Raw genomic sequence first — 13,483 nt, 5'->3', positions numbered from 1 at the left:
AACAATAGAGCTCCGTGACCTCCAGGTTATGTATAGAGCTGTACAGGCAGCATCAGCAGCCTACAGGAGCTGGGTGTCTAGAGAGAGAGCAAAATAGAAGGATGACAGTGCAGCGGGCTGTCCATCTATTAATTACATTCGCCTTTGTTACTATCTTGGATATCGTGCAGCAGGATTCTGTTTTGCTGTAATCTTAGATTATGCATCCTGTGATATTCTGTTCATTACTGTGGTCCAATCAGGTCAGTCAGAGTCACCCATGATTGGCTTGCAACTTAATGAGACTTAATCATTTGAATTCATGCAGTCATACGCTTAAGAGTCGTACATTGTGCAGTAATGATAAAAACATATTAGCACTGTAGAAATAAATGGTGGGTTATTGGTATGTAATGCTTACCGTCTTTTGTTTCCTTCCTTATCCCCTCGGACAGGAGTGATCAGCCAGTGGCAAGGCGAGCCTAAGGAGCGTGTCATCTCGCTTGTCCTTACCCATCTCCCACTCCTCAAACCCGGTAATGTTGAAGCCAAGGGCGAGTATATGCGCCTGCTGCCACGCATCCTGGCCCACACCATCGAACATGGCCACCACCTGGAGGAGTCTCGCCAGCTCCTTTCCTACGCACTCATCCATCCCGCAACCTCCTTGGAAGACCGTGCTGCCCTGGCACTCTGGCTCAACCACCTAGAAGAAAGGGCCGCTGCCCGGGGAGACTCACTGGAAAGGCCTCCTCCTGCTGGGCCGCACCACCACCACCACCAGTCCACGCCTCCATCCACCCTCACTTCATCAGGATCCTCTCCCTCCACTAACACCACTTCATCAGGCAACCTGTACGCCTTGCATCACCACCAGCGCTATGGCTCAGACGACCGCCTCAATGGGTGGCAGAGCTCCAGGGATTCAGGGCTGGGTGGAGGCTGGCATCAGCAGCAGCAGGCCTGTGAGAACGGGCACCTGCTTCTCTACCCATCATCCTCTGTGCCGGCAACCATAAACACAGTTGGAACTGGTGGAAGCGGTAACACTAGTAAGTGATATCCCATCTGTCCTCTGTCCCTTGTACTGTGCTCAGCCCTTTTCTGATCGTTGGTGCTTTAACAGCACACAAAGTCATCCTAATGTAACAGTATGTGTTAAATTACTACAATGACTTTTCAGAATGTGATAAGAAATGATAAATTGCCTTAGTTAGACATAAATACTGTAAAAATATGCCCTTTTAAAATATATAAATTTTAAAAGACCACCAGCATCTCTAATTCTGGTCCATCATGGCATTTTGTTGCTTCTCTAAACCCATTATGGCATTTCTTATTGTAACCCATAAATTTGTCCCCCTTATCCATTCGTTAGCTGTCATGTGGATAGAGAGGGGTTGACAGACATTAGGGATGACAGTAAACCGTGATGTACATAGTGTAGACCACCAGCGTCACAGCAGAATGATATAAACTTAACTGGATCATTAAAGTTAGCCGTGAAGGATCTTCACCAGTTTGTTCCAAACATTTTATCATCTGACTGACACATATCATTGTCCTGTAAATAAACTTGAACTGTTTTATACTGTAATGTCACATTAGTCCACATCGTGCCACCTTTTTGCACATGGAATAAATTGATTCCTTTTGCATCTGAGGAGCACCTTCTACAGTTTTTATCCGTGTGTGGATAATTTTGGCTACGTACACCTGACGCTATCTTTTGAAAAGCCTGGATTCAAGAGTTAAAACCCTTTCACAATTCTTTTACTTTACTTCCTTTGATTACCTTACTTTTTCAGACATGAGATGGGCTGCATTTCAACCCAGACTGACTTGTGTACTTTGTAAGTCAAGGTGGTCAAAACCACTACACCATCTGAGAACATCTCAGTGAAAACAGCCACCTACTCTGGGCTTGCCTGATGATAGCTTCTGTCTGGGGTGGTCACCTGATGGCCCGCATCCAGGCACAATTTCACACCAGGGTGTCTTAACTTTAACTCATGTTGCAAACACTCAAACGAGGCAGCTTTATTCATCAAATACGTCAAATATGAGGTTTTGGCTTTGCAGTGCCCACTTGAAACCGAATACAGTAGTCAGCTGTATGACAAAGGTTTTTCTCTGTCTCAGTGAAAATTATAGGAATTCATTTTGGTATCAGCTGATTGGATGATAATAATAACAACTGAAACTAAGCAAAAAAAGAGAGAAACAGTACACTCTAAACTCACCAAACACAGTATATACACCCTCAACACAGCAAATGCACTCTGCTCAGACACGCTGAACAACCCACACAGCAACTACAGAGGCTGTGTGAGGTGGAAGACAACACATGGAGAGGGCAGGGGTGTTGAAATTCAACATAACTATGGTCAGAGCAGGATATTTCCAGACAAGAATGCAAAGGCTCTGTGGTTCTTTTAGTTTTAGTGTTTGTTTGTTTGTTTTTGTTTTTGTTTTGTTTTTCTGGGAGACAAAAGAAACAGCTGAGGGGTTTATAAATAAAGACACATTTAAAGCCCTGCTCACTGCTCCAAGAAAGATCCTCTTGTATTTTTGACTGTTAGCAACTTCAGTGCCACACAGAAGACCTCAGGATATCACAACTGATAAACTGGAGGTAGCCCAGCCACCAGCCACGACACTGGTGGACACAGTGAGCAGATAATTTTCTTAACTAATGTCAAATGAGTAGAAGTGTTGAATATACAGCAAGCAAACTGGAACTGATATTTACTGGTATGCAAAAGTCAGAGGAAGATGAATATTTTTCTGGTCCCCCTCCCTACACACTGTGTCTATCTGTGCCATGATGATGATGATGATGATTACAGGAGTATAATTGTCCAACCGCATCAACTTGTGTGCTACTGATAGAACATCCTGATGACCTCCCCACCCCTACTCTCAGCCTTAGTCCAAGCCACAGCAGGACATACCACCCATCCTTTCCCTTGTAAGGCAGCCTTTGTGGGAGACTGTATTTAGGGAAAATGGCTAATATTTAGGGACTGGAACTTGTAATGTTAGCTGGGCACCTATTTTAAACGGGGCCCATGAAGTCCTATACATAGCAACAACAGTAAGAGGACCGCATATAGGAGGAGGAGCAGGAGGAGAGAGACTGGAGTATTGGTGGCAGCTTACCCCATCATAGCAGTGACACAAAACGCTCTTCGGCTCTCCACCTTTTCATTCTGTTTACCTCTTTTGACAGGAAAAAGCTGGGATGCTAGAGCTGCTTGTATTGGTTCAAAATAATGGGATTTAAGTAGTAACAGTAACTTTGGTTTGGATCCACTAGGTTCCCATCATACATTCATCCTGTAGAGCACAGATTTTAATTATTAATACAGAAATGAGGTGAGAGAAGAAGACGGAGAAAGAGAGAGAGGAAGGGTTTATCTTGTATATTTCTTGGCAATGGATTTATTTCATTACTTAAGGTCCCTAGAAAATAATTTGTAAAGCATCACTGATATTTCTAACTAATTCAGGCGGTGTTGTTTGGTACTTAGCTTCAATGTTGAGTATTCAAGCCAACAAGCAAGTGAAGGAGAGTCCTGTGTATTTCCTGTCTTGCAAATGCAGCCTCCTCCTTCAAGCTGCCTTAGTTAACTCACAAATACTGCGTTATAATTTCACATCTGAACTACGTTTACAAGTTTAGTTCTGGAGATCTAATGTTAGCCACGGGTAAAAGGATGTAGAAATATTACAACCATAGCAGGATACATCTCAAGAGTGCTACATGGCAGGTGAATGTAAATGAAGATGAGTGTAGGTGTACCTTTTTAAATCCATCACATTTACTTTTTTCGTCAAATTAATCTTAATAAAATTTACAAAGCCGACAGAAGCATCCAATGCCACTCTGTGAATTCCTGACCATGCTTGATACATCAATATCAAATTAATAAGTCCCTGGTTATAGCTGACCAGGGGAACATTTAATTAATTGCCGCTAAAAAACTAGTCTAGTCTAGGCTGTGATTTGAGATTTTTAATACATATAATATACCAAATATATGTATTAAAAATGTTGCTAAAAATGTTCGACAGAATGTTTGTTATGGCTCATTAAATGTACTTTGCAGTATGTGAAGTGAGGGACAGGCAGATCTAATCATTACTATCAGCCAGTCAGGTGTTAGAGTTGTTAATATTAATCTAAAATATTAATTAACAGATATACACTGTGATATTTAGGAAAGACAAGTCCTATTTTGGACATTAATTGAGGCTAGCTCCAAGCTTGACATTAGTGTTGCTGCAATCAGCAGAATATTGTATTGAGAAATAGCAAAGGAACTTCAGCCAGTCTTATTCAAGCTCTCTCTAACAGCCTGCCCCCTACCTGACTAGTCTTGCTGTGTTCTTGCAGTCCTGACAAGTGGAAGTTGCAGCCAGCAGCACAGTCCCCTGAAGCGCTCCGTGTCCTTGACACCTCCCATGAGCGGCCCCAGCAACCAGCCTCTGGGCCACATCTGGCTGTCCCAGGAGGATTTACGGACCGCTAGAGGCCCAGCTCCAGACCATGCACCTCTCTCACCCCAGAGCAGCATCGCCTCCTCGGGCAGTGGAGGCAGTGAGCATCTGGAGGAGGCTGGTTTAGGAGGGGGTTCAGGTCTGCATCGCAGTTCCTTCCATGAGGAGGGCAGTGGCATGAGGGGTGAGTAAGAAAGACCAGTGTGCAGTCAGAAGTACAATTCAGTATTATTAGCCTGATCACGTTTCCATAAGGTTGTATAGCCACAAACGTTAACGTTGTGGTAGTGTGGTTTACTTTTCATATGAATTATAAAAAAGCATAACTTTACCAGAGTCTGGTCCAGTGTAAAATCTGATATACTAAATAACATCAGAGACGATGCAGCCTACTAAAATGCCACTGCAAGACTGACTGACAGACACACAGGATTGAAATATGGATACGCAGCAGCTTTAAGGCGACTATATGCGCCATCCTCAAAACCAGCCCAGCATTGCCAACTTAGTGACCGTGTCACTAAATGGTGATTTATTTTTATTTTTTTTAGTATAACTTTTGCGACCTAATTTCTACGAGCTAAGCAGTAAATCCAGCCGACATTTTCTATATCTCCAGTTCTCCTTAGTGAATCTTCAGTCCTTTCTGCTAACTTTTTCAGTGAAGAAGAAAATGACAAGAAGAGAGAAGGGAGAAGGAAGGGAGAGGAAGTAGAAACATCCTCTGTGTTACGGGGAGCAATAAGAGTTATTATCTAAATTTTGACACTACCATTTTCTACAAAACTACCTTTACAAAGCAGAGACAACATGTTTTCAACTTTATGGTCTCATTCATAGTAATTTAACCAAGTAACTACATTTAGTTAACAATAATGTATTGTAATGTTTAGTGCAAGACATTTTGATGTTAAAAATATTACCTACACTTGACAACATAAATAATGATTAAAGTGTCTTAAATTCAGTGTTAAGGGATTGTAATTTTTACTATTTGATGAACCATTTAAATTCTTTGGCTTTATGAAGGAAGCTATCCTGTATGATGTTCATGTTGTGGGTAAAGATGAAGGCAGGAAGTCCAGGTCCTGTTTTTACTATTGCATGGACTATGACATGATACTGGTATTTCTTGCTGTAAAGTGTTTGAAGACATTCTGGTGCCATTTATGAGGAATAGTTATCCTAGCTAACCTGCCTTGGATATAGGCTTCCCTATTAGACCTGTGATAATCGGGGGAGAGACATGACCAGTTCAGTGGAGAAACTTGTATGACTGTCTGCTATGTTTGCCTTACAAGCATTCGGCTGAAGGCTTTGGCAAGTTGTTGATCCAGTCGGAGCAGTTTTTCAGGGGAAGCAGAGGCCAGAGCTGCTGACCCTGGTGACCTTAGTCTCCAGTGTGACTACACTGGAGACAGTGACTCCAGTGTAGTCACTGTCTACACTGGAGTTAAACCTTTCATGTAGTTCCTGTCTCTTTCTTTACAAAGATTTCTCACATTGTCATCCAGCTGAACAGGAAAGCAAAACTAGCCTTTGTCATCAGTAGCCCCAGGAGATTGAGAGAAAATTCATCTTCTTCATTTTAGAGGAGAAAGTTAACACCTTTTTCAATTGTGTGTTACTGCCAGAAAACAATCTGCACTGGGTGTGAAGTATCAGATGGTGGAATAAGATCCTTGATTTCCATGGTGTTACAGAGCATTGACTTCTCAAGATTTAATGTAAGATTACGTGAACTGTGAACGCCTTGGGACAAATGTTTTGTTTTGTTTTGTTTTTTTGTTTTGTTTTTTGTTACCTCATCACAAACTTGGTTTTAAACTCTATCACAGTATTCATTATTCAGCTAAATCAAACAACTGTCTAATTGCAATCAACACTCTGCTGAGAAACTGTATTACTCACTGGAAGGTCAAGTTCTGTTTGTGTAATGACACTCAACATCAGGTGGGGTAGGTGGAGATGGGGGGAGACATTCAGTGTCCATATAACTCCTGGTTGCACAGCCAAACAAGTCCCTGTTTCCTCCCAGATCAAAGTGAGTCCTCAAAAAATAAGCAAAAGAATAACAAAAGAAATGTGTCAATAAATATATGTTAGTATTGCAAAGGAGAAACATAAATTCAGTGTTTATTTGTTCTTTTCTGAGTTGCACAAAAGCGAATGTTTGTTGGTACTGCTGTTAGAAACTTGTAAACAACAAAACAACTAGAACACCAGGCTTCACTCTAAACTGCAAATTATCACAAAGATGTTTCAACAACAAAATAGCACTCTCAGCAGTAAGCAGTCTCTAACTAAACATGATCAGTAGCTATTTGATTAGTTGATCCTTTTGCCATCAGCATGTTTTTCTAAATTCTTATATTGTAGTTTGAGTTAATCTTACATTTATGCATACATTGTTCATACAGTATTACCATGGGTCTACTATTATCTCCTACTATTTGCAGGTCTTGAAAGGCTTAAAAAGTATTGGTTTAAGTTTCCTAAAAAAAAAAAAAGCCTTTTAAATGTATTAAAAAGTAATACATTTTGGTGACAAAGGTCTTAAATACTTTTTCTAGTTTGCTATAGACAGTAATGCTACTTACGAAATGTTTTTATGTGTGATTTTAGCCAAAATTGGCTGCAAAGTGCTATTGTTCCAGATCTCTGGTGTTATGTAAAATTCATACATGGACTTAATGCTTCCGTCCATTTTATCTATCAGTTTTATGCTGCTTATGCGGGACGAGTTTAAAGATATCATTAGGAACTTTTGTTATATACGGCTGGGAAGAGTGCCAAAAATAAATAAATGCACTTGGTAAGTAATTTAAGGCCTTCTCACCCCTAATGGTTTTCATTGATATCTTTCATACTTTGGTCGATATGATTAAATTGCATTCTGTGTGGTATCAATATGGTCTTAAAAAGTGTAACTGGGTGAATTCTGCAGAAACCTTGTACTGTGTTAAACATATTGAACAAATGGATGTACATATTTGTTTTTCCAACTCCATACCAGAGCTAAAATATGTAAACCATGTAAATGTGATACTTGTTTGTCAAAAAATATACAGTATATTTTATGTACATTTATGTTGTATAGTGTTATACTGTATATTTCCACAAGAGGTATATATGAGCACAGATTGAGGGACCAATATGTGTGTAGTCTGATTTAATCTCTGATTTCAAGGATGAAATCCAAAGATGTACAGTTTTTCAACACTATTCTCCTTTTCAGAAGATTTTTTTTTTTTTAAGTAATATGTAAATATTTTTATATTTTTTTATGTAGGTTGAATGTTGTCAGCAGCAGTGATAATGTAAGAGTTTAAGATGACGATGCAATTTTCAATGTGATTTTTACATAAAGTGTGTGTGTGTGTGTGTGTGTGTGTGTGTGTGTGTGTGTGTGTGTGTGTGTGTGTGTGTGTGTGTGTGTGTGTGTGTGTGTGTGTGTGTGTGTGTGTGTGTGTGTGTGTGCGCGTGCGTGCGCTACCCCACAGATGTTCCTGCATGGCTGAAGAGTCTCCGTCTCCATAAATACGCCACTCTCTTTTCCACTATGACCTACGATGAGATGATGTCACTGACCGAGGAGCAGCTAGAGGCGCAGGTTCGTACACACATAGACAAATACTGACAGAGTTAGTTTCAGTTTTCAGCCAGTTTTATTAAAAGAATAACAAAATTACAGGGACTTTCTATTCTGTTCACTGATGTAAACTAAACTGATTGACGGCAGTACTTCATCAAAGGACAACATGCCGTTCTGATACATGAGGGGCAAAAGATGAATAAGAGTATCGTTTCAGAATACTCCGTATTAGTATTGAATAAAAAAGCTAAGACATGACTCGTTTTAATCAATTTTAGTTTTGAAAATCAAAGAAAATAGGTTTAGCCAGGTCAAGTTGAAAAGTTAATGATGTTGGAATAAATGTTACAAAACAAATTTAGCGATTGCTGTGTACTTGTTCTTAAAGATGCTGGGGAGTCTATTCTGAAACGGAGGATGCAGCTAAAATTAACATAGCTCACCAGGAAGTTGTATGCTTCCTCCAGGTGCTGCTTACTATTTCTCTGTCTGACCCTAACATTATGCACAACTACACTGAGGTGCCTTGTGAGACAAAGAATTCAATATACTGCTGTTAGCTTGATCTGTAAATATCTGGATTGTCAGTATCAGTTCTTCATGGGACATATGAGAAGTCATTTTTGCTTAATTTCTGTCTTGCCAAGAAAACATGAGCAGATGATTCATTTCTCTTCTCACTTCAGTGGCTGCGTTGCCTGCTGTTACATTTTCCCAAAAAAACATCACCCCCGCTTTTGTTGAAAGAGAGCTGGCAAGGCCGCTGCTCCATTTGAATGAACTTTCACACCCTGTGTTTGTACACTGCATATCTCTTTATCTCAAACCATAGGTATCAGTCTTTTAAGCCAGTATTTTGCCAATTACCAAAAGGATGTTTCACACAAACTCTTTCCTCCAACAGAAAGTCACTAAAGGAGCCAGACACAAGATTGTTATCAGCATTCAGAAGCTCAAAGAGAGGCAGAACCTACTGCGCAGCCTGGAAAAGGTTAGAGTGACTGTATACCACATCTCCTTCTCCTCTTCCTCCTCTTCCTCCTCATCTTCACTCAAAAACATTGTCATAGATTTTCTATTCCTACCTGAAATTATATGAATTTGGAATTCTTATTTCTTAATTTGTTTTACTGGTGATTGAGCTTGTAACCTTAGTGGACACCCAGGACACCACCTCTCTTTTCCGGTGTGTGTGGGAGAGAGTGAGAAGGGTGGGCATTCTCAGTTGGTGTTACGTATCTGAGATGGCAGCTAAGGGAACACCTAATCCAGGAAGGAGAGTTTTGGGCTCCGAATTTAAACCCATCCGCCTCCCCCACCCCTCACCCCTCCATTCAGCCTTCCAAGCAAGACAATGGCGCTCAAGGGCACACCACAGGAGGGACTTCTTGGGCCAGCTAAATTCAGGCTTAACCTTTTCACCAACGCTTAATTTTAAAAATTGTTACCGCTGCATTTGTAGGGCCAGGGAAACAAGACACCTGTTGCTTGGTATTTTGGGTTTACACAGACTCGTGTATGGCGCTGCTCTGTGATGGGTGGGAGGTAGGCTAATATGATGCATGTGGACGCAAGTAGTGAAGGAAAACTAGACGTAGGTATTTTTGGGCTTACTTTATTCTCTGCTCTGTCACGTGGCAGTTTGGTCAGGGATCCCTCCCCATCTGTTTGTCTGTTAGTCTTTCTCTCTCTTAACATTCAACATGTAGGTCGGAAGTAGTAGATTTTTCTTGTACGATTACATTTAAATTATTATGACAGGGGTGGTTTACACAAGTCGCCTAAAGCTGCATTCTTATTCTCTACAGATCTGTCAGTTCAATAGTTGTCAAAATGTCATTGTATCTTCTGTCAAGTAAAACCTCTTCATTCTTTCGGATCTTTCTGCTCTGTTACCCCTTGTACCTTCCCCTACCATCATTTACTACCACCAGGATGTGTTGGAGGGCAGTAATCTGCGTTCCCCGCTGCAGGAGCTCCACCAGATGATCATGACGCCTATCAAGGCTTTCAGTGGTGGAGAGGAGGCCTCCTTGCAGCGCCCCCTCTTGAGCCCTGAGGGTAAGAGCGCTGCACCTGGCTCCCACCTGACTGGGGGAGGCGGAGGGGAAGCTGAGTCGGGCGCAAGCATCATCGCAGAAGGGGATCTACCTGGCCAGTTCACTCGTGTCATGGGCAAAGGTGAGCTGCATGCACCAGTACTCAGTTGAGATTGTTTTCACAGACCGAGAGAGGTTTTTGTTTTGTTTTAATGTCAAGTTTTCAATTTTTACCCCGTCCTCAGTTTGTACCCAGCTACTGGTGTCAAGGTCAGATGAGGACAACATCAGCTCCTACCTACAACTCATCGACAAGTGCCTGATCCATGAGGTACCCACTCGCTCTGGAACACACACTGTTAATGTCAAAATAAAGAAAAAAAACAGAAAAAAGGAAAGTATTTATATACATACATATACATACAGTACATATATACTAGGGACAAATAATACAATATGTTTAGGTCTGGTATCAATATAATTCATTGGGAATTTAATTTTCCAATAACAAACGTCCTTTTTTCATTTCAGCATGATTTGCGTTTTAATACACACTTGTGGAAGGAATGACTATGAGCAAAAAATTGGTCAAATAATATGTATTGTTATAAGTTTCATAAATTATAAAGAAGAATCCTAAAAGAGATTTGAGTGTATATTCAGTAAATTATTAATAATGCTGCTGCACAGATTTACAGCAGATTTGATCATTATTCATTCTATCCACCATTCGTGCTTTATTTCATCCCTTTATTTCATCCCCTTCCTCTCCCTGTCAGTCCTTCACTGAGACACAGAAGAAGAGGCTGTTGTCATGGAAACAACAGGTCCAGAGGCTGTTCCGGTCCATTCCCAGGAAAACCCTCCTTGACATAGCAGGGTACCGACCGCAGAGGAGGTACACACAAAGATATACAGCAACCTTCATTTTACTGCTTTATTGTCTGTGATGAAGTCACCTGAAATCAAAGTAACTTAACTTAAATAAAACAGCCTCTAAAAATCAGGTCATAAGAAAAGACTAGAGTTTTCTGTCTGTAAATGATCAAATGAGTGAGTAATGTCAGAAAATTCATTTGGACAGACTGCTTTTTCTGTTCAGGGGATCAACATGTGGAACTCCTTACTCACAGAACTAAAAATAGATCATGACTTGGATCGTTTTAAACTCACACTGGACCAGTTTTTAAAGAGGGAACAGTCATTCAGTCATGAATGATCTGGTGCTTGTTATTTTATGATGATTTTATTTTATCATTATTTGTAAATTGTGTCTGTTCTGTATGTACATATTGTTGAGTTTTATGTATTTTAAAGGCCCATCTAGGAACCAGAATTGAAAATATTAGCTTAGGCTATAAATGCTGTGGTATGCGGCATCGGTTCAGGCTATAGACTTGTCCCTATACGAGTAAACATTAAATAAAATGTATAAGTAAACAACTAGATATGGCACAGCTATTATATATTTTACATAAACACAGATTTTTTTTTTTTTTGGCTAACTATAGAAAATACAACAAACCATTTTCATGAAGTTTTACTGATTCTCCCTATTATTTCCTTTGTGGGCATGTATACTGATGTAGACAAACAGAATTGAGTTAGAGAAGGATTTATTTATTAGTTTTTAGACAAAATGTTTTCTGGGTATTCTTTAGCAGTGGTGTTTTTTTGCCATGATTAAATGATCACCTCTGTTAGAGAATAAAGGTACATTTTAATTAGCATGGTAATTAAATCTTTCACTAATCTAAAAGTGAAATATGTTTATTATTATTATTAATACAATTTCAACAAGTTCAAGACATTTGTCTTCTTCCCAACACCACAGCTTCATCAAAGTAAAGGAAAAATAGCAGTTACAATGAGCATTGTGCAAAAGAGTTTGCTGCTTGTTGTTAAAATGGCTCACTTGTTTTTACATTCAGATTGGAGTGTCTGTTTAACTTACCTTGCTCCTTTTTGGCCTCACTGTTCAGCTCTTTATTTGTAAACCTTAGTGATTAAAAATGATGATGATAAATGATTTGCTTTCATATTTCTCACTTTTTGTCTTGTCCTGCTGCAGCCGTTTTGGCCAGTCAAACTCTCTCCCCACCGCCAGCTGCGTTGGGGGCAGCGTGTCGGCCAGGAGGAGCCTTCGCCAGTTCCAGATGCCCTCCAGGAGCTTGCCGGGTGCCAGGCTGGGCCTGTTGGGAAGCGGGGGGCTGCTGGGACCCACACCTCGCAGCTCCAGCAGCACACCCACTGGTCCCAAGCAGGGGAGACAGGTGAGTCAAACGAGGAGGGAGAGAAAAGAGTAAACCAGCAGGGAGAACAGGGAGTTGGATTATAGGAAGAGGGAGATAATTAGGAGAAACATAAGACTATAACCAACAAAGGTGTCAGGTAAGGTTTCCCCATAATTTCTAGGTATGATGACTATTATTTACTATACTGTACATATTTAAGTTTATGTGACACTAAAATTGCATGAGAATGACGTGCAGTATTATTGTTATAGAAGAGTATGACAGGATGTTTATCTTTATTGTTTGGATGACTATCAATTATACTATGGATTCATTGTTCATATTGTGAAATGTTAGAAAATAGTAAAAAATAATAATAATAATAAGAAGAAGAATTCCTCATCACAGTTTCTCAAAGCTCAAGGTGATATCTTCAAGTTTTATTTTAAATCCGAATTACGGTCCAAATTCAGAGAGAACAAACAGAACAGCAAATCTTTTCAGAAGCTGCGACCAACAAATGTTTGGCATTTGATAAATAAACAGCATAGGTAAAATCAATTAATCAATTAATTATTTCAGCCCTAAACTGTTTGTATGGTTTGGTTCACTTCCACACCGAGCGGCCATCCTGGGGAGATCTTCATCAGACGTGGTATACATGCTCATCCATTTTTTTATATAGTGTTATTACTCATAGTCTAGCATCAGTTGAGCTGGTCAGATGAGGATGGATAGTTCAGATTATTTCCTTAAATGCCTGTGAATGAATGTTCTCTAATACAGAAAAACTAGAGCTAAATTCATGGTATTATCATATGTGTACGTAGTGACTGGAATGCGGAATGGCAGTGGTGTTCGTGACTGTGTACAAAGGAACATTTTGAAATGTGTAATAACACATTCCAGGATGTTTACAATAACCTGGGCAGCAGAATTCCTTCTCCAGCACGTATTCTTCCCGAAATAGACTTTTTATTCCATTGCAAAAAAAATGCAGGGTGAGGAAGAGGAGCAGTGGTGGTGTTTGGCTAGTGAAGTGAGGTGGATGGAACTCGTAGGCAGGTCACCCCACATACCAGAGGCCCTGCGTCAGTGCTGAACACTGAAACAGGAGGAGCTGTGGAGCTGTT

The 13,483-nt window shown here is 40.3% G+C and overlaps 1 protein-coding gene across 3 annotated transcripts in view; it reads left to right on the top strand.

Annotated features, from left to right (window-relative positions):
* The window catches only part of samd4a (sterile alpha motif domain containing 4A), a 62,542-nt gene that overhangs the window by 34,960 nt on the left and 14,099 nt on the right, over positions 1 to 13,483 (top strand). For 2 of the 3 annotated variants that reach the window (XR_005707768.1, XM_040130936.1), the window contains exons 3-10: positions 435 to 1,031; positions 4,379 to 4,666; positions 7,986 to 8,095; positions 8,982 to 9,068; positions 10,012 to 10,258; positions 10,362 to 10,447; positions 10,896 to 11,014; positions 12,188 to 12,389. Coding sequence is in view for 2 of the 3 variants with exons in the window: in XM_040130936.1 (XP_039986870.1) it covers positions 435 to 1,031; positions 4,379 to 4,666; positions 7,986 to 8,095; positions 8,982 to 9,068; positions 10,012 to 10,258; positions 10,362 to 10,447; positions 10,896 to 11,014; positions 12,188 to 12,389 (1,736 nt within the window). In the remaining variant the exon portion in view is untranslated. The remainder of the gene's footprint in view (positions 1 to 434; positions 1,032 to 4,378; positions 4,667 to 7,985; positions 8,096 to 8,981; positions 9,069 to 10,011; positions 10,259 to 10,361; positions 10,448 to 10,895; positions 11,015 to 12,187; positions 12,390 to 13,483) is intronic. The other variant, XM_040130948.1, reaches the window with a different exon arrangement.

This window comes from Xiphias gladius, chromosome 1 (genome assembly GCF_016859285.1).
Source record: "Xiphias gladius isolate SHS-SW01 ecotype Sanya breed wild chromosome 1, ASM1685928v1, whole genome shotgun sequence".
Taxonomy (NCBI): domain Eukaryota; kingdom Metazoa; phylum Chordata; class Actinopteri; order Istiophoriformes; family Xiphiidae; genus Xiphias; species Xiphias gladius.
Note: the sequence above shows the minus strand (reverse complement) of the source record. Positions and strands in the feature narration are given on the sequence as shown.